Source organism: Carassius auratus, unplaced genomic scaffold (genome assembly GCF_003368295.1).
Source record: "Carassius auratus strain Wakin unplaced genomic scaffold, ASM336829v1 scaf_tig00214664, whole genome shotgun sequence".
Taxonomy (NCBI): domain Eukaryota; kingdom Metazoa; phylum Chordata; class Actinopteri; order Cypriniformes; family Cyprinidae; genus Carassius; species Carassius auratus.
Genome location: NW_020527757.1, coordinates 164,112 through 187,991, shown reverse-complemented (window position 1 = coordinate 187,991; position 23,880 = coordinate 164,112). Strand labels below are relative to the sequence as shown.

Below are 23,880 nucleotides of genomic sequence, written 5' to 3'. Positions count from 1 at the left end.
AATGTTTTTAAGAAATCCTAATTATTCCAAACCGGTAGTGTATATTTATGCATTTATGTTTCTTCCCCTGAAACCACTAAGTTCCATTAAATTACAAAAAAAAGAAAAAAAAAGAACAGTTTTTATCACTGGGGAGGAAGTTTTGAGTTCTGACAGTTACAGTATGTTTTCATAGTACAACAACTCTTATCGAAAAAAAAAATCGAAGAAGCTTGATTCCTCAGGATATGACCCAAAAAAAATAAAAAAATACATTTAGAGCCAGTCATGCGTGTCAGTGTTAATATAACAGGCATCATGTAGCGCTGCACTTCAGGCGTGTATAAGGAAGTGAGGCATAAACATGCAAGACGAGTTCATCTTACAGCAGGAAGTGCAGTAAGCCGCCACCCACTGAGAGCAGACACACACTCACGGGCTGCCCATCTGCCTGCTCATCACAACACACAATCTGCTGACTGAACCCTACCTGCCACACACTGTTAGATCACTGCTGTTACTGCTCCACTGGAGATGGCCAGTGAGCTTTTTTTTATTAGTATTATTATTTTTTTTTAAATAAAAATATGTCCCTGTTGTCTTGTCCTCAGCAGTAAATGCCAAATACATGAGTTATGCATTCTTAGACTTCTTCAATTATATGCAAAACAAATCCTACCATGTTCCCCATGTGAGGGGCTCTAGAAGGTGCACACCGTGCCACACTGCATAACCTGTACAGTAAATATCTGACTTTGAAAAGCTTTAAAATGTAAGGCTCTAAAATGAGGCTTAACTTTTTCCCACAATCCATTAAACATGCATATAAATCACATTTTGGTGTGAACTGTATTATAATTTATGACTCTATCTATACCTGTTTTCACTTATAAAATGTACTATGGCACAAGGGGTTTTGAACCTGGTCCAATAGTAATACCTTGGGCATTTCATGCAAAAATGTGGTACGCTAATTTCAGTGTCATAACTTATGAATTATGAATGTAACATGTAACTAAATCTGTTACCATTGTACATTAGTACTGCCACGTACTTTTTGTAAGACTTGTTATGCGTTATTATTTATTATTATAAGTTTGATAGGCTACCCAAGAAACCATATCATAAGCACTATAGAGAAAGGTACCAGAAAGCAAAGTTTAAAATTTATTCTGCAAAACCGAAGAGCACAACAATATTTCCTGTGAAGAAATGCTATCTATTATTGTTTTAAGTGGAAACAATACTCTATAAAATAGTATATTGATCTGTAAACAATCCTTAACGGTACAAATAAAAAGTTGAAAACATGCACTAAACAGAAATGAGGAAAATCTTACCTTTTACATTTCAAGTAACCAAAACCTTCGTTTTTAATATGCCGTCTCTGTCTTTCAGTTTTAAATAGCAGGAATGAATGAGAAACTTAAGCGTTTATTCCCACACTGTTCCGTTATGATCTTCACGTTTCCTTTTCACCGGACAAATCCACTCCGATTGAAGGGGAGAGTTGTCGCGCAGAAACAAATTAAATGTCGTTTTACAGAATAACGTAAACTTGGTTTATTATAAGCGAAATAAAACAGATTTAAAATATTTGTGTGGAAATAAAACCAAAAAAACGATCGGATGTGTCATATACGTAGACTGAGCTCTGGAAATCACCCCTCTTACTGAGATTGAGACGCCCCGGATCTCTCAGCATAAAAGCAGGCTCGTCGTTCAAAAGAGGTTTCCTTACTGCAGCAGTCAAGTAAAACATACTAGCCTAACGCTGAATATACGACAATTTAAACTGTCGTGATTTACTAAAGAAACGAGCTTCTTTCTCAAAACGAACTACTTTTCAAAACGTCGTTCATTGTTAGGCAGAATTTTCAACAAACTGAGGTAACATCAGTAAAAACGAATGAAAAATGTACAAAACCATCTTAATTAATGACGAAAATTATGACAAACACATTTTTTGTCGGAAATCCTCGTCAAAAACGTACTACAACCTTTTAAAGCTGAGGTAAAAATATTAGAAGCACATCTTGACAGCCAGTAAAACTTACAAAAATGTAACGTTAGCCTAGCCTATCATCCAAAAACGCGGTTAGCACATATCTTGCCTGAAGGAAATTCTAATCAAAATGTACAACCACCTTCATTACTGACGTGAAATCATAAAAGCACATTCTCACCGCAGGAGATACTGTAAATCTGTAAAGGTAAAAAAACTTTTGCAAATTTGGCATGACAGAAAATACTAACAGCACTAATAGGTAATCCATCTTGTAATTGTAACCTAATCTTCATTAAGTAACATTATTTAATCTTCTACCCTATTTAATTTTATGCAAATGAAGACTAAAGTACAGTTCATTAAAGAAATTACACATAAGGTCTTTTAATCAAGATAGCTCAATGTTGTTTGATTCAGACATATGAGGAACTTCACAGTAGCCTTCATAAAAAGATGACAAATCTTCCTACCATCAGTTATGAGTTTTTAAGTTTTTCATACTGTCATGATTGATGAGCTACACAAAATCGTAAAAAAATACACCAGCAAATCTAACATCATACCCAAGAGCGTCTATAGATCCTGCTTCTTTTCATTATATTGTTTACTTTGTTGCACTATGAGTCTTTGACTTATTTATAGTATGCCAATATGTTCTAACAAATTTGCTTCAAAGCATTATCCTTGGGGAGTCTCTTTAACTGGCTGAGGAACATCAAGCCACAGGATGCTGGATTTATTTGGCAGATGGCTGCTCCTGTCTGTTTTGTGTGTGACAGTTTTCCATCACCACACCATAACTTTCCTGATGTATTTATTCACTACACCAGGGGTTTTCAACCTGTGGGGCATGCGAGACCCTGAGGCATACACCCAAGTAATAATGAATACGAGCTATCATTTTTTAGGAATCCACTAGGAGGCAATCTGATTAGTAATGCAGCTAATTCTCACGCATCTGTTAGAGCAGAGTTGGTTCAATAGAGTTTGAGGAAAAAGTCAAAACAAAATGATCCAGTGGCTTTTTAAGATTAATACCAGTGAAGGTAAAAAGGTGAACCATCTGACAAAAAAGAAGCGGAGTTCCCAACTGAAGCATTGCGACTTCAAACTGATGACGATCCCTCCACGTCAACAGGGATATCCACAAAGAAAGGATTAATTGCAAAAACCAAAGGCCTGTGTGCATCAAAGCGACGGAAGTGTGACCAACAGTACATAAAATACAAATTCATGTGCACCACAATTAATAATGAACAATGGCCACAATGTGTTGTATGTTCAGAGTTTGAAACCTGCATGTGAAACTGATAAGTCACTTACAAATCAAACATTCAAAGTTAAAGGATAAACCAGTTGACTTTTTTCGCCATAAAGAATCAGCATTAACAGGTAAAAAAAAAAAAAAACTTTACCACCCAAACCACTCTACCAGTAAAAGCATTTAATGCTTCATATGAGACGACGCATTTACTGTAGTTGCCAAGGCCAAAAAGCCTCATACAATTGCAGAGAGCCTCATTCATCCAGCAGCAATGGCCATCTGTAAAACTATGTTTGGAGATAAGTATGCAAGTGGTGTTGAACAAATTCCACAATCATACAACACCACAAGCCGGCGTATTACCAAAATGGCAACCAACGTCAAATGTCAGCTAATTGACAGAATAAAGAATGGAATTTACAGAAATCACAAACTCCTCCCAACTACTTGTATTTGTCTGCTACTGTCATAGAGAAAGTTGCTTGAGGATCTTCCATTTTACTCAGCACCGGAAAAAACATGCACAGGAAGAGATATTTTCAAAAAACTGGTAGGTAACTGGTGGTAAACTGAATGAACCTGGTCTTTGTTGTTTGACCTGTTGTGCAAAGAAATGGGGTTTAGAATATGAACTGTTACTTTTCCAAACGGAGGTAAGATGGCTCTCAAGAGGAAAAGTACTGCAGGTAAGCTCCTTATGGCCAACTCCTAACCCTAGGGTTGTGGGTTTGAGTCTTGGGCCAGCAATACCACAACTGAGGTGCCCTTGAGGAAGGCACTGAACCCCAAACTGTTCCCTGGGTGCCGCAGCATAAATGGCTGCCCACTGCTCCGGGTGTGTGTTCACAGTGTGTGTGTGTGTGCTTTGGATGGGTTAAATGCAGAGCACGAATTCTGAGTATGGGTCACCATCCTTGGCTGAATGTCACGTCACTTTGTATAAACTGTATTTGTGTCTTTTCTATACAATGAAAGTTAATTGGGTCCAATGTTGTTCAGACTTACATTTGTCACATTCACACTTGCAATAAAGCTGTTTCTGATTCTGATTCTGCAAAAAGTCTTCTAAGAGCATACACATTTTTTAGTTACAGAGTTCAATAGGTACTGGCAGGAATAGCCCACACATTCATCTTCAACGTCAAACTGTGCTTTTTTTGCAGCTCTCACACACTCGGTTTTTAAAGGTTATGTAAGGTCTTACATAAAAACTACTTCCAAGTGCAGTGCATGTGGGTGTTCGAGTTCATTCAACCCAGTGGCTTTTACAGTTTTGTTCATTATAGAAACATCCTCCACCACTACAAATAATTACAAAAAAACTGGAATACATGTTTGGTGTAATGATGCAGAAAGGAATCTTTTTAAATAAAGATTTATTCAGGGTTTAAAAGAAAAATTGTATACTGTATAATCATCAACAGAGCTTTTTTAACCTTAATTATCTGTATCCTACGTGAATTCAAACCTGATTTCAGAGTTGTTTAATAAAAGTAATGAATTTTACAACAAAATATTATTAACTCCAGAGTATCAGCATTTAATTGAAATAAAACCAATGTTAAATGAAAAACACGGACATCGAGAAGAAAGTAGTTCCTCATAACTCTGACTTCATCTTTCACTTCTCAGTGACAATTCATGTTGAACTGAGATTTCACATCACACATATAAGAAAATGTAAGACATTTTCACACGTTGAAAAAAAAAAGATCACATCAACCCCAAACTATACTATGCCATTTTAAACAGTCGTTCATAATAAACGATTCCTGCACAGAACCCACACACAATGTCAGGTTCCCTCTGAAACTCAACCTGAATGGTTAAAAAGAGGGAAATCATGCCCAGAGAGCCTTCCTGAATAATCAAATTAGGTTTGTTTGAATAATTTAGCAGTAACAACCTCAAAAAGGCCCCAAGGCACCGCACCCGGAAGACTGGACAAGAACTGAAACTCTGTTTAATCTAAACAGATAAATACAAAACAAAAATCACAATGTTTGAGGCAGATGATAATGAAATGTGCATTGCATTTTGTACGATAGTATGAGCTGATGCACTGGACAGAGAAAAGACAAATAGGAATCATCTAATAAGGTAAATGCTCCTGACAGCATGTGCACTGAGTGGGAAGTCACTGCCAGTTCACGTGTCATATCCTGTCATAGACTTGCCAGTCACAGTGTCATTGAGTTAGACATGTTTCCAGGGGTTTCTAACTGCTCCATCATTAGCTTACTTTTACTCTTACTTACACACCCTGAGAACTACAAGCAACTTATTATATTGTCCTTTATTTAAAACTATTTTGTGGTACATTCTTTTTTTACATTACAAAAAGAAAAACAAAATCACCAGCATTGTTTTTTTGTTGTTGTTGTTCTATTTTTTCCCCCAATATTTATTTTATATATACTCTTTCATTTTAATATTTTTTGGTTTCAGTCATCTTAGTTTTAGTAATTTTGTTCTTTTTCATTAGCTTTAAGTTACTTATTTCAGTTTCAGTAATTTTAGTACTTTCAATTAAATTAGTTGCCAAAGTAACTAATTTTGGTTTCTATTTTTTATGGTTTAGTTTTTCATCTAATATGCTTATTTTATTTTATTTGATTTAAGCTGTATTTAAAACAACACCATCTATTTTTATTCATTTTAAATTTAGTTAACGTTCATTTCATTTTTTTTTATTTAAAAAACTTAATATAATGAATTCAGTTTGGTTTTATATGTAGTAATACAGAACTAATAATTAAAAATTAGTAATTCTGAGAGAGTTACACATCTGTAGTGGTCAATTAAACAGCCATTTTCTACATTAAGTTTTAAAACATTTAAAATGAATTTTACACTGCAAGACTGCAAAACTGAGAAAATGAAGCAAATGAAGATTATCTAAAATAATGTAGATTTTCTATAATATATTCATATAAGCTTCAATAAAAAAAAAAAAAAAAAACTTATATAAATTCCACAGCTGCAAATACATGCATGCACATCCTGATCCTGATTCCTGATGACAAGTTCAACAAACTTACACAGGACTTGAATGAAGCAAGGGGATGGATTGAGTTTTTGCCTCTTTGCAACCAAGCTCTGTCCAATCATCTTATTAAAAAACATAATACTCAATGCAATGTTACCATGACACCATTCCCAAAGTCTAAAGTGATGTTTTGGGAACTTAAAGGGGGGGTGAAATGCTCGTTTTCACTCAATATCATGTTAATCTTGAGTACCTATAGAGTAGTACTGCATCCTTCATAACTCCAAAAAGTATTTAGTTTTATTATATTCATAAGAGAAAGATAGTCTGTACCGATTTTTCCCGGAAAAACACGAGCGCCTGGAGGCGTGACGTGTGGGCGGAGCTAAAGAATCACGAGCGCCAGTTGCGTTGACAGCGTTTGAAAGCTGTGACAGCTGTGAAGGCTGAAACTGGACGAGAGCAGCAGCAGCAAGGACTCGCTCCGAGCGGGGCTCGAACCCGGATCTCCGATGGGAGGCGGACGCACTAACAAGGAGGCAGAGATATTTTAAGCAGTTTTACTCACCGCCTGTGGTTCCAACACACAATCGTGACCCTTTTTCGTTGGGATTGCATCAACCTTAAGAAATAAACGATACGCAAATCCGTCATCAAACTGGGCCTTGTTTGTAAAACAAGCATCTTCGAAATGCAGGGAACAAACACTTGCACAACTCCGTTGATGCTCTGTTAAAATAAACTCCATCCACTGGTTCCTTAATGCTGTTTTTTCTTTGGTAATCTGTGCAGGGTTGTCTTGCCCTGGCAACCAAAAACACACTCCTTTTGTGACATTTCGCGACGCTCTCGCTCTGATCAGTGAATGTCTGTGCACAGCCTCTCTCTGCTCTGCTATACAGGAGCGCGCGCTCTTCCGGCAGATGTGTCCTCAGGACCCATATAAGGAAATTCCGCTCCATCTAACGTCACACAGAGCCATACTCGAAAAAAACTTTCCGAAACTTGTGACAAACCGGAAGGAGTATTTTTGGAACAGAAATACTCCTTCAAACGTACAACTTAATTTTTGAAACTTTGTCCATGTTTAGCATGGGAATCCAACTCTTTAACAGTGTAAAAAACTCAGTATGCATTAAATAGCATTTCACCCCCCCTTTAAAAAGGGAAGCTTTGGGAGTCTCCAACCATACTGAATGTGTGAGCATGAACCTAAAAATGTCCCGGCAATAACTGCAAAAGAGCAATAGTCTGCAATGCAATGCTTTGTTTAGTATTTGACAAGCCAATGGTGCATTTATAAAACAAAGCAGCCGCTCTCTGGATACATGATTGCTGGGAGCTGAAGTACATTTGACTGACAGTGCTTTTCAAACGTTTGTCAATTCTGAGTCACGCTTGAAAAGACCAGGCTCACTTCAGAAAGCTGCTAGTTGGTAAAATGCTGCTGCATTTAATCATTAACTTTTAATGAAAATATGCACCTATACAATCAAAAAAAATTTCAGAAATGCCTTGTGTTTGATGTCATTTTATAAATGAGCTAACTTGAAGCATTTAACAGCTCCAGAATTTTAATAAATCTGTGTTAATTTAACACAAAGCACATCACATCACAAGAAGGCAAGGTAAAAATATTGTCAGCATGAGTAGCGAAATAAAATTCAACCATTACAGTTGTGTGATGTCTAAATGTTATGAAACGGTCCCCCTTGTAGAGAAATCAAGGTCTATTCAGCACCAGGCGAAATATGAGCAAATCATTGACTGCACGATAGCACTATTTGTCCATAAAATGAAATGCAGTGGGGGTCAAAACAACACTAGACAAAATGGGGAGGTTTACAGTTTGGTATGATGACAGGTTTCAGTAAATGATGACAGAATTAGCAATTTTATTTTTGCATTTTTTTAAAAAGAAATGTCTTTAAATAAATAAATATAAATCAATAAATTGAGCCCCTATAGACATTTAAATAAATGTGTCGGGTTCAATACAAGCTAAGGTCCTCTGAACACTCGATCCTGGGCTGCTTAATATTTTTGGGGGCCTGTGATACCTTTTCAGGATTTAATAAATAAAATAAAAAGTTAAAAAGAACAGAGTTTATCCAAAATATAAATTGTGTTACAATATACACTACTAATCAAAAGTTTGGGGTCAGTAAATTTTTTTTTTTTTTTTTTTTTTTTAAGAAATGAATACTTCCGTTCAGCAAGGATGTGTTAAATTGACAAAAAGTGTTAGAAAAGACTTATATTGATAGAAAATATTTTTTTTTTAATAAATGCTATTCTCTTTTACTTTTTATTGATAAAAAGAATATAAAGAATCGAAGAAAAATGTATCCAAAATGAAAATGGTTCCAAAAAATATTAAGCAGCACAACAGTTTTAACACTGATAATAGATCAGCATATTAGAATGATTTTTGAAGGATCATGTGACACTAAATCCTGATGAATATTCAGCAATGCATCACTTAAATAAAATATATTTCACTGTATATTAAAATAGGAAACCAATATTAGAAATAATACACAATTATACAGTTGGTGAGCATAAGAGACTCCATTAAAAAAGGCAAATATACTATACTGTACTGCAAGAACGCTTGTATCTTTGTAAAATGTTAACTACTGTATAATATGTGCCATATCTTATCTGCGAAGACATGAAAATATTAAGATATTTAAAACATGATTTTTTGTAAAGCTGATTTAAAATCATGTAAACTGTAAAAAGCACAGTATAAATACATTTTGATATTACTTGGACAATTTCTTTTGCACATTTAAAGTCCTCCAGAAGGCCCTTCTGTCAAATGTCACATCATCAGACTTCCATTATCGAAAACGTCTTTAAAGTAAGCAATATGATAACGATATGAAAAGGCATCATCAAAATGATAAGCAATGTCAGACGTGCAGTGACATCTATCTCAAGTCAACTCATCTGCATGGACGCAGGACCGTCCCTATCTCCAACAGCTGGGCAGCCGAGACGTGGACACAATGACCTCAGCGGGAGGCCACAGACATTAGCCTGCATTCAGGGACATAAAACACGTCATCTCATGAATATGGAAGAAGAATCTGCCAGAGGGTTCAAAATGTGTTTGCCCAGCATGATGCAGAATAACACAGAGTCTCAAAATGCTGAAGAGAGGCGGGGAGAGAGGTAACGAGCCGAACAATAAAGTCCATCAGAACAATGCGCTGTTTTTTTATCGATACAAGACCTCACAGGGCATCGGACGGATTCCTGACAGTCTAAAAAAAAAAGAAAATATGATCTTCCTCCTCAGGCAGTTGAGCTAACATGTTCCATTGCTGTGCCAGCAGAGGACGGTTCAAAACATGACCTTCATTAAAGATGTGCATGAATTTTTAAATGTTACAGACTGATTGCACTCTAGAGCAGTGGAGGAATGCACTCTAGAGTCATGCTCCATCAACACACACACATAGAAGTGAAAGTGAACTGGAGCCCCAAAGCAACATGCATGTAAACCCCAACCCAATAAGATCAATTTCCATGCAAACAGTAATCTGGACATGCACAGCATTTGGATAAAAAGGCTTTACCGTTACCTGACCCCAACCGTGTTAAACAACACGTCAACGTGTGTGCAACAGCCTCCACTTTTCTCTCCGCACAACTGAGAGGTCGCCGTCAAACTGTATTAAGCCCACACGGAAAGAAACGGTGCAGCACTTATTCACGAGACACTGAGCACATGTCACACTGCTGCCCAGTCAGCGCAGCGATCTCTCTCTCTCTCTCTTTGTCTCCAGGTGTTCTGTTCTCCTTCCGTTACTTCTCTCATAAACACACTTAAACCTGCCGGGCTCTGTCTCTCTTTTACAGTTGTACAGCTGCACTCGGGAAATTCACAGACATTTAGAACATGAAAAACATTTTATTTTATTTTATTTAAGATACACTGAACAAGGTCAACTGACGTTATGACGTTCGTTGTAATAGTGATTCATTTTAAAAATGATTAATACAAATAATTACATTTTTAGCATTCATTTTGCTCTTAACTACCTGCCAACTGATTTTCTTTTTGTTTTAGAATAAACCCGTGAGCTTTATGTTTTTAAACAATTTGCCAATAAATAAACATTTAATTAACAAATGCGCATAAAATATGAACACATCAAATATATTAAATAAATACATAAGATATAAAATATATATGATCTGAAAATAACTATTGCTTTAAGTATTCTTACTATTCTACTAGGATTTTTTGTTTATTCTTTTGCTACCAGTCTCTTGTATGAATGTGGGATTTATACTGATTTATTATGTTTGAATCTTGAACTTTTAATCAATTTTAATTCTGGAATTAAAAAAAAAAAGTGCAATCTTAAGTACCATATTTTTCGGACTATAAGTCGCACCTAAGTATAAGTCGCATCAGTCCAAAAATACGTCATGATGAGGAAAAAAATGAGGAAAAAAACATATATAAGTCGCACCGGACAATAAGTCGCATTTATTTATAACCAAGAGAAAATATACCGTCTACAGCCACGAGATGGCGCTCTATGCTGCTCAGTGTAGACTACAGGAGCACTGAGCACAGCACAGAGCGCCCTCTCGCGGCTGTAGACGGTAATGTTTTCTCTTGGTTCATTTCTCTCGGTTCATGTCAAATCAATTTTGATAAATAAGTTGCACCTGACTACAAGTCGCAGGACCAGCCAAACTATGAAAAAAAGTGTGCCTTAAAGTCCGGAAAATACGGTACATATTTTAAAATGACGTTTGTCGTGTGCTGTTTTTTGAGAGAGCATCAAGATCTAAACCACCAAAGACAGAAATCTCTCATAAATGAATTCACCTAACCGAGGCATTGACTCCAGAATCCCAAACTGACTCCAAAATTCTTCACGCAGCTCTAAATCGTCCTCACAGGTTTGGTTGGAATTGGTTCATTTCTGTGATGTGGGTAAACTGACTCTTCAGGGTGAGACAGAAATAAGTTGGCACCATTTAAAAGAGTTTCAAGTATCTAGGGATCGAACTGTCATAGTATGTCAAGCCCTTTTAAAATGTATTGAGCAGAAACACGTGCACACACACAGAGAATACATCTAGTCTGAAGTAATATTAGTATGCAGATCACAACATGAGTGTTGAAAATAAAGACGTGAGCATCCCTGAGAAATTCCTTAAGAATCTCCCAGCTCCCAACGGGACTAAAGATCCAAAGAGAATCTCAAACACACAGCAAGCCCTTTTAAGATTTAGTTCACCCTTCCATGGAATACAAAAGGATATGTCTAGTAGATTGTTCTGCATATTTTTTCTATACAATGCACTGGAATGTGGATTAGAACCATCAAGCTCCAAAAATGGCTGACGGACCGATTCATGGACAGAGGAACGGACAGATTTCCTTTTAGTCTACACTGAATCCCTATACATGGCACAGTGTATATTATGGCTTCCCATACAACTACAGATGGTGAGTTAGATGTTTACAGTGAGCTTGGCTTTATATTGAGACCCACCAAGAAGGGATTGTGAGCGCGCTAAAAATAGCAGTCTGTCATTGTAGGGTGTTACAGGTTTTGTGCAGAGCTGTCTCTTATTGGTTGACAGTAAACTCAAGAGATCCTGGAGCAAAGCTTTAACTGAAACCCTCTATTGCTTTTTTAAAAAGCATTTCTCTATCAAAAGGAACATGATATAAAGAAGAAGCTCTGATGTTCACATGTTGACTCTGAAGGCCAGGATCTCCTCGGTGAACTTAAAACTGAAAGTGAAGAAACAAAACTGGTGTCACAGTCGCAAGAGTCACATTTACTGTAGAAACCACTCAGTGAAGGATTAGGTTTATTTTTGCCTCCAACCAAGAGTTTCTCTTCAGATGTTGCTGAAGCTTGTTGATATTTCCAATGTGTAATTAAGGGAAGTGTAACTGACTTCAGGTTCTACGGTTCGACCTTATTTCCACCATTAGCATATTATGATAAACAGAATCCCACACAATGTTCCTTCTCCAAATCAGAGGAGGACAAACTTGCCTCTACCTTCACTTCTGCCTGAAAAAAAGAGTTTTTTTCTCATCTTGTGCCTGGTGGCTTTTACCTACTTGTACAAAATCCCACAGTGGCCCAATCAAAAAAGAAACCACAGTGTAGGAACAATTCAATCTCAATCTCTTTTTCTGTCGAAATTAAGAAGGTTTCTCTAACTGTCTAAAGGTCATGAATATTTAAAGAGGCAAGTACTCAAGCACTGCACTGTGTCATAAAGAATACCTTTGGTGCCAGGATTTGAGGTTTATAACAGCACCAGCAATCCTAAAAACTAAAATGTCTTGTGTGAAGCACTTACGTGTTGTGTTAAAAGGACATATAAATCATGATACTAAAAACAAAAAAGAGAAATAAAAACACTACTGTTCAAAAGTTTGTAAAGATGTCTCTACTGTCCACCCAAGCAACATTTATTTGATCAAAAATACAGTAAACATCCTATTTTTTTTTTCTATTTTAGAATTGTATTTATTCCTTTTTTATTTTTAAAATGTATAAATGTACACTACTGTATATGAACACAATATTTAGCATGACAAGTTGCAAAAAAATTTTTTTTAATTAACAGAAATTTCAAATAGACATCTTTTGTAACATTATCAAAAAGTTGTTTACTATCACGTTTGATCAATCCCCTTCTTAATAAAACTATTAATTTCTTTAAAAAAAATCTGGTTGACCCCAAACTTTCAAACATCAGTGTAATTATTGTGGTACATTATTCTGTCCTCAATGGTTCCACGGTCAAGTTAAAAGCTTCCCAGCTCCGAACAGCTACAGGAACTCACTCGACATCTTAAACGATATTGGATCAGACAGCATAATCTTATACAGTATCCCTCATGGGGTGATGTTTCTAAAGCTTCCGCCACCTTAAAATGCTGTGAAATTGAAATGTGAAATTCATAGTCAGCCACCGCCGGCGTTAAGCTTAATGTGTGAGATAGTGTTTGCTTTTGGGGCCATTGGCACATTCATGAACTGAAAAAGGGAAAATGACACATAACAGCGTGACCACTTTCAGCCCAACTTAGAAATGACACCATTGGTGAAGCTAAAAAAGGATCGGTTATAACTTTGGGCAATGATTATAAACATTACATTGTTTTAGATATTTTCAAAAACCACCAGAAGTGGAATCAGAGGAAGCTTCAGTGCATCTCTGCACTAGTCTCAGTCTCAAGGGCCGTTCACAATGACAGCGGTTAAATCGATAAAGGTCGTACAGTCACTGTACTGTGGGCTGCTAGCAGGCGTTTGCACTTGACTGGGCTTCACTCCACATTGCTGTGCATTTGCGTTGCGTATTAGATCAGATTGACAGCTGTCACTAAAAAAATACCTTTTTTCAGAAAATTCTGTTAAATAGCTTAAGTATGTTTATGCAACTTATTTATTTACTTATTATGACCTCATTCAGTTCAATTATTTCTGAGTCACTGACTAGATTCACCATGATGAAAATGCCACATGCATGCTTGTCTCTGGCCCTCCTTTTATTTCTTTTACACTTAGATGGACATATTTATCCAGTAAATTAAAAGTTCAGTGTTATAATGGAATAAATTGAATTCTTGCATAGTAAAATACCTTTAAAGGTCTTGGTATGACAGTCAATCAAGTGCTGCCCTCTGGTGTTCAATAATGTAATCTACTGCATATATTTAAACAAGAGACAGATTTTTTTATATATAGTTTATGTAGCCTACTGTAGGCAGACATTCACTTCACAAAACCCTAAACGCATGCATTTTGACATGAACACATTAATAAGAAAATGAAAACTGGTGTTGTATAAATGGGGTCCTAAAAAAATTTAAAAGACACTGAAAACTCTATTTATCTGTATACTTTATTTATTATACATCCTGACATCATTTTTCAATTCAAATCTCAAAATATATATGTGACCCTGGACCACAAAACCAGTCTAAAGTCCCTGTCATATATTTTTAGCAATAGCCAAAAAAACATATGGATCAAAATGATCGATTTTTCTTTTATGCCTAAAATCATTATGGTATTAATTAAAGATCATGTTCCATGAAGATATTTTGTAAATGTCTTACCATAAATATATAAAAACTTAATTGCTGATTAGTAATATGCATTTCTAAGAACTTCATTTGGACATCTTTAAAGGCGAGTTTCTCAATATTTAGATTTTTTTTGCACCCTCAGATTCCAGATCTCAGCCAAATAGTGCCATATCTTAACAAACCATACATCAATGGAAAGCTTTATCCAGCTGTCATATGATGCATATATTCTCAATTAACTATTGACCCTTATGACTGGTTTTGTTGTCCAGGGTCACATATGTACGTGGGTGTGTGTGGGTGGGTTAGGGTAAAATATTTAGATTACCTCATTTTAAGTTAATATTTAAAAACAATAATGATTTATACAATAATAATGTTATGGTCATGGTCTGTTTTGGTTTAGTTTTCTGTGATTCCCTTTCTTCTTCCTTGTTTGTTTCTGTGGTTTTTGATTAATTTGCTCATTAGTCATTATTAGTTAACTCCATTATTTAAAGTTTTCTTTAAATTCGTTAATCTAATGTGGATTTATTTACCTGTCTCCTGAATATTCTAATTAAAATAACTTTTTGTTTATCTCCTTAGTCCTCGTGCATTTATACCTCACCAGCCCATAACAAACCATTTGTCATCTTTACAAAATCTCAAAATAAATAATCTTTTGCTTTGTTGTAATGTTACAATTATCAGTATCCATTCATTAAAAATGTTTAGCTCAATTTTAATATTATAATATTAAAATTAAGCTAAATATATTTTGACATAGTACAGTATGAATGGATATTTATTTTGACATTTGCCAAAGATTATAATTAACAGTGCTAGTAATTTTTTTCTTAGTGATTTAAAAGATTAACTTCATATGAGGTAATGTCTTCTCTGTGTTAAAAGACGGCAAATGAGCATGTACAACTAAATATTACAAAAAAAAACAATAATAATAACAAAAACCCTACATCCCTAAATAAAATATCTGCATTTCTTGATCACTAATCAAGTAATCATAAGCAAGTGCTACAAGTTCATCAGTGAAGCATTCATGACTAATGTGAGGCTGCTGTCCATGGTGCTGATCTCCCTGTTATTATCTATGTGTTATCTGGAATGCTGAAGGTCCATGGGAGAGGTGGGTTTCTCAAGGCTCTCTGCTGAATCTGACTCACAAAAAATCACCAAGGACACATTTCTGTGAGTCTGAGCAGCTCTTCAGGACAACCAGCATGACTTGCAAAACAGTGACTTCATTTCATATTCATCATTTTTGCCATGAAAGAGATCAGTCAGCCCTTTGCAGAAAGGAAGCCACTAAATTATGACAAACACAGAGAGGAACAGAGTTCTAGAAAAAGCAGCACAAATCTTTTCCTGGTCTTGTCTGATGTTTCTACTAAAAAGAACTTACAGATTGCAGAGAGACTCATCTCTTTAATGTCTAATGCACAGCAAAATATGATATCGCTCCAAACCACACCCAGAGTATGTCATCACCCATGTCTAATTCGGGCAGGACTGTGTTGGGTGTCTCATAGAGGTCGCAGGTAATGGACTAAGAATCAATAACATGCATTAAACTGTAATGGGCCGCAATGCACAATGGGTAAAGTGAGCCTTAATGGGCCTGGGGAAATAATGATTGAAACGATTTGATTTCAATGTATGTATGGCATGTTTTACAGTTATAATGTAATACTCAAAATAATCTGTAAATAGATTTTGCTGAGCAGGTTCTGCAAAGGAGAATGTGTACTATGGTACTCTAGGTGGTTACTAAGTGGATTCGTAATTGCAAAGGCAAGAGAGAACAAAAAACACAAGTCTAATCAAATAAAAATGATTATCTGCAATTATGAAAAACTATCTCACAATTAAATATATCTTTTGGTCATTTAATTTTTCCTGAAATTGCTAGTTTAATGTTATTGCATTGGACTAAAACCTACTGAATTTCAACACAGAGGGTATAACATCCAAACAAACTTCATTTTAGTACTTTAGGGGGATTTTTTTTCCACCTTGTTACACTTGTGGTACTCCAAGCCTACAAAAAAAAATTGCTTATGAATTGTTATCTTGTTATGTTATACTATTACCAAATACTGGTTTCAATCTTTTCATCAACTTTTTTAATTTTGTTTTATTTAAATTTCTTTCAATTCTTTAAAAATATTGAAGTGAATAGGCTCAGATCAATGAGGTCAATTAATCCTATTAATCTTTAGATTAATCTTTTCCAAAAAGAAAGACAAAAGCATGTGTCAAGTAAAAAAAAAAAAAACAGTTGACAAAAAGACTGAAACCAAGATAATACAACATAATAAGAGATGTACTAGCAATGTTTAAAAGGCTGGTGATTTTTGACCAGGAATGCCAAAGTAAGTAAAAGATTTTAAGCACAACACAAAAGTAATATATTTTTATTCTCAGCGGGAAACATCCCTTCCATAAGTAACTCTTTTCTTTAATATGCCACACAAAGTGAGCCATCTTTAAGCTCATACTGTATCAACATGCTCACCGATCAAGACCAAAATGGATGGATCAAGTGTCTAAAATGTATCTGTACAAGTCAAGTTCCATCCTTTAGAAAGCCCTGTCATGACGCATCAGCATGGAGAGAAGCCAAGGAAACGTCTTCAACAGGAGCAGATATAACGTCATGCTTTAACCAAAGCATCCTGTCCTTGAGTTCCTAGCAATCTGAATGAGAAGGTTACAAGAACAAATGAGCTGGATAAAACTACAGGTTTTATCCCAGTATATTAATCATTTGATTTAGCAATGTCTGACTGATGATGACATCAATTATTTGGTATACTGTCCGGTTTTGTTCTGTATTTAAAGTGGGAAATCAAGCTAATAAAAGAGTTGATGTCTGCTGCCTAGCTCTTTCATCACAATGTATAAGATTTGTAGGCCACAATATTACAGTACAAGGACAAAAATGTGTTACCAAGCCATCTGACTTCCACTCACGCTCTGATAACAAATCCAAACACTCTCAGGATATAGTGAAAACCAGCACAATTCTTAAACATATAGAGTACAGTAAAGAAAAGGCTCTTTTGCAATGGATTTGTCAAAAAGGATGTGCAAGGAGCTTTGAAAAACACTGCATAAAATAACTGATGCCCAATTATTTGGAAGCATGCATTTAAATGAAATCTAAATATAATAATCTAAACATAGTAATTTACATATCAAAATACATAAACAAGTGTTGTATATTTTTGTTCATATATGTATATTAAATGCATGTAAAGTGTCCGATGTCCACAGCGCCCATCATGCAAACCCACAAACTCACAGTTAAGGTCAGATGGACTGATTTCAGACAAATCTGATACAGTATCTACATCTGCCACTGAAAACACTGCAGCTCTCATTCCCTCTGCAGTGTCCTCTAAATACACCGGCCGGCTCAATGGTTAATCAATCCCTACATGCTGCCTGTCTCTGTGCTTGGAGTCGAGACCAGCACACAGTTTCACATGTTCCCTTTGGCTGTAAACCTCCTAATCGGTTCCATTGACAGCTGAGAGGTCACTGAGACACTGAGAGGTCATCACCGATCCCAAACTAGGCTGACAAATATGTGCTCATCCACATGTTTATTTACAGATCTCCTAAAAGCATTTAATTAAATATTCCGCTAACAAGGTTTTGGAAGTCCTCTTGAGCATTTGCTGTAATTGCTTGCAATCTAATTTCAGCAGATTGCCTCTGCACTTCTGCAAGCACAGAATGTTTGGACACCCCGCAGATTTAATAAAGCTGAAGAGATTGAAATGACTTTAAAGATGACAGAAAAAAAAAAAAATCAATTTAGAAGCTATTTACCCTTATTCTGTGTTTCTATTTTTTTGAGGGTTCAAAACTGTAATGTGATGCTTGAAAGGGAAATAAATGGAGGATAAGTGGAATGGATGGCTTGTTTGAAGGGTTTAGGCGAAAGTCATTGAACTTTGTAATTTAGTAGATAAACGTCCAGATGCCAGAATGACTGGTGACACTTGTCAAAATGACTGACGTTTGTCTAAACCAAGACCTGTGGCAACTTCACCACAGCTGTTTAACTGTTCATGTATCACCACAATCATCCTCAATGCGACAGAACTCATTAGATACTGAATATCTGGAACACTGCACTGAATTAGAGACAGAGTCTCACCTCTGATGTTTCCTTGAGCTGAACGGGGAGAAGGAGGGTTTGCTCCGCCGGGTGGAGATGCTCCTGGACGGGCTGCTGTCCTCCGTCGCCTCCTCTACGTTTAACTGCGGTATGATCTGACCACCGACAGTACAAGCCATTTTCCTCGACTGCTCGTGTAAAGCGCATCTAACCTCCCGTGAGATGGAAAGTTCGCCTCAGGACGAAATGAGGACGGGAGGTGCTGTTTGCGGATCTGGACTGCAGGGGTTGGGAAACTGGCGAACTGAATCGAATGATTTGTGATTTCACGAAGTGACACTTTGTGTAATCCTGTGAAATCAGCGCGTCTTAATTAAAGAGCTCTGAGCTCCTAAATGTATTACTTCATCACAAAACTCACAAAAAATAAAATTAAAGATTCTCCGCGCTTTAAAGCGTTGTCCGATTCGTGAGAGAATCATCCACGCGATTCGGATCTTTTTAGTGAATTAGTTCAATCGACTCACATGAATCGTTCTGAAAGATTCATTAAGAATCCAAATAGGTTTAGCGGTTCTCGAGTCTGATTCATTGAAGCGAAAAATCCTATCGATGAACCGAGCATCTCTTTCAGGGATGTTCAGGGAAGGATTGGGAGTTAAAACGGCCCCTGGATTTTCTACCAAATAGGCCCACCAAAACTACAAACAGCAATTCTTTCTGCATTTATGGCAAATAACATCACAAGCCCATGGTGACCCTGTTGACAAGAACAATATCCATCACATAAATTCTAATGATTTCCACTACAGATACCATTACAAACCATCAACTATTAAAACCATTAAATAATGGTATCATGTAGTGTGTTTTTAGGACATATTACATTAGAATTTAATGGTTTTAACAAAAGCCACCAATATAGGTGACCAATTAACAGTACAGGCACCATTAAAGTTTCCATTAAAACAAAACAATTTTAATATAACCAGTAAAATCATTACAAAACTATGTGATTTTTACTTTTTCCAGCAGGGGATTGAAATAAATGTATTATTGTTTGAACTAAAATACTTGAAATCAATAGAAAAAGAGCAGAAAGCAAAATGTATAATATGACAGTAATAAGCATAAACCTAGTATCTAGAAACAGTATCTGAAACAACAGAATTCTTCAATTTGTGTATTCACGTGTCTCTCTCTCTCTCTCTCTCTCTCTCTCTCTCTCTCTCTCTCTCTCAGTGTGTGTGTGTGTGTGTGTTTCATGTTAGTCAGACTTATCACCTTATAGGCGATTTCATTCACTCTATTTTCTAACTCAATAGGCCTATCTTTCAAATGTTATCCTTTGTAGAATCGCTGCTGTCTCTTTATGAAAGTATGAAGTTATAAATAGCAGTGAACATTCGGACTAGGGGTGTCCTGGGATTTTAATAGTGCTCATACACGCTCTATAATAGAGATGGGATAGTGAAGAGGGCCCAACATTATTTGTCCTTTATGCCAATGGGCCAGATTACTAATACACGTTCACACACCTTTTGAATTTAGAATGGTGAATAAAGACATTTCTTAATGAACCGTTATGTTTTTATAGATTGAGCAATTTCTATATACACCTGCACCTTTAATATTTGCAAATGTCAGTGAATGTTTACATTAGAATGCACGCTATGTATAGGCTATATATATTTTGTCAAACATTTTTTACAGGTCTTGAAATAATAATTTCTGAACATTAAACATTGACTGTGAGTATTTATTCACCTTTTCTCGTAGTTTTTCATTAATTTTAAAAAAAAAATGTAAATAGTGTAAATTGCTAATTTCATAATGTCGGGGCATATTGTAACGCATTACAACGTACCCCATCTACACAGTTAAAATTTAAAACTGGAAGCAACTAGTGTCTTCTGTTAGTTATTGAAGAATTAAAAAACAATCAATAGCCTACTGATAAATAACAGATTGGAAATTTAAATAATAGCAGAGTTATCTCATTTTAAATGAATAGCTAATAAAACTGAGATTAAAATACTTAAGCCAGAAATATAATCTTAATATGGTAAAATAAATGTTCGGCGATATCTTCAAAAGACTTTTACATTTTAGCTCACTTTTTTCTCAATATAATGTTGATATGGTAGGCTACTAGTAAATACTTACTGTAAATGTTGTTATTGTAGTATGTGTGGAAATATTTAAACCACGTGTTACCCCGCGTTACTTTGTGCACCAATACCCCCTACTCTAGGCTGCAACAACAGATATTAGACTTAACATTAAAATGGTCTATTTATTTAGTTCATGCAATATTCCACGCGATCACGTTTTGACGTAAATCCAAATTGACTCTTCTGAACCGGTTCTTTGAGTGAATCTTTTGAACTAACTGTTCAAAATGAATCGGACTTCCAACTTTGTCCACCATGAATCATCAGCGAATTAAAAATGTATGTCTGTTTGGCAGCTTCGCAAGGTTTGGCAGTGTCTAAACGTCTTTGATGAATGTGTTCAATTTACCCTAAAGCCATATGGACCCAGTGGCATAGAAGGACATTTTAAGAGTAGGCCGAGTGGCCAAAAATATGTGTAGTTGAGGATGAGTCATCAATATTTTGAGCCACTTCCACTGATCTGTTATAGATCAGTGGCCACTTCCCATAAGATAGTGACTGAAAATCTTAGTCTTCTAAAGGTAGAGTCACAAAACTTAAATTCTTAAGCCAATCTTAATTTACCAAATTACAAACCCCGCTGAAAAAAAAGAAAACAATAGAAACCATCACAGAAATTCTAAAGATTGTTGTTGTTGTTGTTTCTAAGTGTTTTGGGACATATTTCATTAGGATTTAACAAGCCACTAATAGAAGGCAACAAATTACCAGTAGCAACCCATAGGGTCCATTATAGTTACCATTAAAACCAATGCAAGTCCCATTATAAGCAGAATAAACACTGGGATTTTTGTTGTTGTGATTTTTTAGCAGGTAAAACACACAAAAATGGCACGGTTACACTAGATATAAATTCTCTTTCCTTTCCACACGCTTATGTTTTATTTATTCCCTATACTGTATTTCATACTGTTGATTTTTTTTTATAAGTGCAGGTAAATGCACACTGTGGCCAGTAGAGGACACAATTGCACTAACACTGTAATAAAGCATCCTAAAACTCTTTATGAAATCTCATTGTTACGAGGGATGAGGAAGGTGGAAAACGAGATTTGAGATATTTTAGAACAACGGCTGTGATCAATTGAAAAAAAAAAAAGGATTATATTGTTGTATAGGAGATTTGGGTCAGCCATTTGTCAGACTGCATACTGATGAAACATGCCAGAATCACTATGAGACAGAGAACAATTACACCACAATGGGGGGATTAAGGGATGAATAATTAAGTTCCTTTCTCCTTCTTCTTTTTTTTTTTTTTTTAAAGCCCATAAGACACTGTAGAAACTAACTAGACTCTTAACTTAGAGCAAGAACACTTCAGATGGATGGCTGCCACAGGAAGTACTCTTTTTTCCCCCCAAGCACATAAATTACATTTCAGCAGTATCTTTAAATTTGCTTTGAGTTTGGATTTTGATCCCTCCACAAAGTCAAAAGGCAGCTCAATGAACTACTTTTGACAATGGAAAGCCCTGAAACGTCAGTGCAGTGAACAGAATAATGAAAGCATTTTCATTGGCTTGCAACGGAATGCTTTATTACAAACCAAAAGAAAATCATTGAGATACTGTACAAATATACATTTGTAACGAAGAAAGGAAATATGATATGTACAATGTCTTTTGTCATCAAGAAATAGCCAGTAATGTAAAAAAAAATAAAAAAAATAAAAAAACACACAACAGAGGGAAAAGACTCATGGTTTCTTTACTCATGCAGTCAAAACACCAGACTGACCAAACAAAACTACTGTATGGAGAGCACAGCTGTAGAAGTGCAAAACCTTGATCTTGCATTATTCCGTATAATGATAGGCGGCGTATAAATCCAAAAAGTATTTACATTAGTAACATTTTAACCAAAATCCTTTAATAATGCGATTCTTAGTATATAATGTTCTGATATTAGCACTGAGTCAAAATATTCATCTTTCTCTAGCTATCGGTGTCATGCAGGTCCACTGTTTAGATGCACATTCTCTCAAGCAATTGTATGCAGGGTGTTTAACATTAGAGCTCAGCATTCAAACTGTTCAGCTGTGACTGACGAACACAAACTCAACGGAACCATGCGTCTCAGCACATATCAACAGCAGACTCAGCCGTACAGGAACAGCGGGTTGCAAGGAAGTACTTTTGACTAATATTACTTCATTTTCTCAATTTCCCTGCCCATGGAAATAGACTTTAAAGCCAGGGAATCGACCGGGCCGGGGGTTGAAGCTAAATCAATGGAACTGGGTGCACATTCTGTGTTCTTTTGCATTGGCCTCAAGAGTTCTGAAGGATTGGATTTAGATAAATAAGCTCAGCCTTTGGTTCCTTTACCTCTTCCAGCATTGACATCTAAGTCTTGTTCCACGCAGAGACGCTTATTCCCTGGTTATTCGGCAAGAAGACATTGTTCTGTCCTTAAGGGTGACCTGTCACTTTGAATATTTTCAGACATCATTTCTGAAGACGTAAATAACAAGACTGTCTCTTTGAGGGGAGGAATCCATGTTGTGGTCCCCTGCTGTTCACTAACACGCACATTTTTTCAGCTGGGTCTGGGTATGAATGCCTCTCACGGGCATTCGAATTCATCAAACATTGAAATCTACGAGGGAAAACAACTGAAAAATAGAGAAAATATATTTGCAATGGCATTAGAGTAATCCAAATATAACTAGAATACAAAATTATTAATGTGTATAAAAATCTGCACTCAAGAATTTAAAGCTTCTAACCTACTGCAGTTACAATAATGCTGAATTATTTTGCTAAAACAGCAAAAAACGAAATTCATCTTAAAACGTAATTGTTGAAATGAGGAAAAAACACTAAATAGTCAGCTATTCAAATATCAAACACATTCAAAGCTCATTCGCAGGCCCAGACAAATTTTTTTACATTTTCTCAGTAGATTTTTTTGAATAAAATGATATACAATGTCTTAAAATGAGCTAAAAGTACTACATTCTTATTGGTAACTGAAAGCATTAGCAAATTAACCATAATATTTATTAAACATACACACACAAATGAAGGGTTATGTAGAGCAGTGGCCTCAGCAAACTTCCAAAGTGGCATCAGGATGACTTAAAATGAATTATGTTGAAATTATAAAAAGATAATCTATTAAATCAACTAAAACTTAAAAAATACTAAAACCACACTTATGAAAAATCGGGACTGTAAACTGTTTTTATTCCCCCTCTAAATAAATATAGCTTTTATTGAAGAACATAC

The 23,880-nt window shown here is 35.8% G+C and overlaps 1 protein-coding gene across 3 annotated transcripts in view; it reads right to left on the bottom strand.

Annotated features, from left to right (window-relative positions):
- Window positions 1–18,764, bottom strand: part of LOC113092600 (GRAM domain-containing protein 1B-like) — a 48,972-nt gene extending 30,208 nt beyond the window's left edge. For 2 of the 3 annotated variants that reach the window (XM_026258262.1, XM_026258263.1), the window contains exon 1: window positions 1,320–1,609. Coding sequence is in view for 1 of the 3 variants with exons in the window: in XM_026258264.1 (XP_026114049.1) it covers window positions 18,510–18,649 (140 nt within the window). In the remaining 2 variants the exon portion in view is untranslated. Of the gene's footprint in view, window positions 1–1,319; window positions 1,610–18,509 lie in introns of those variants that run through there. The other variant, XM_026258264.1, reaches the window with a different exon arrangement.
- Between the last annotated feature and the right edge of the window lie 5,116 nt (window positions 18,765–23,880).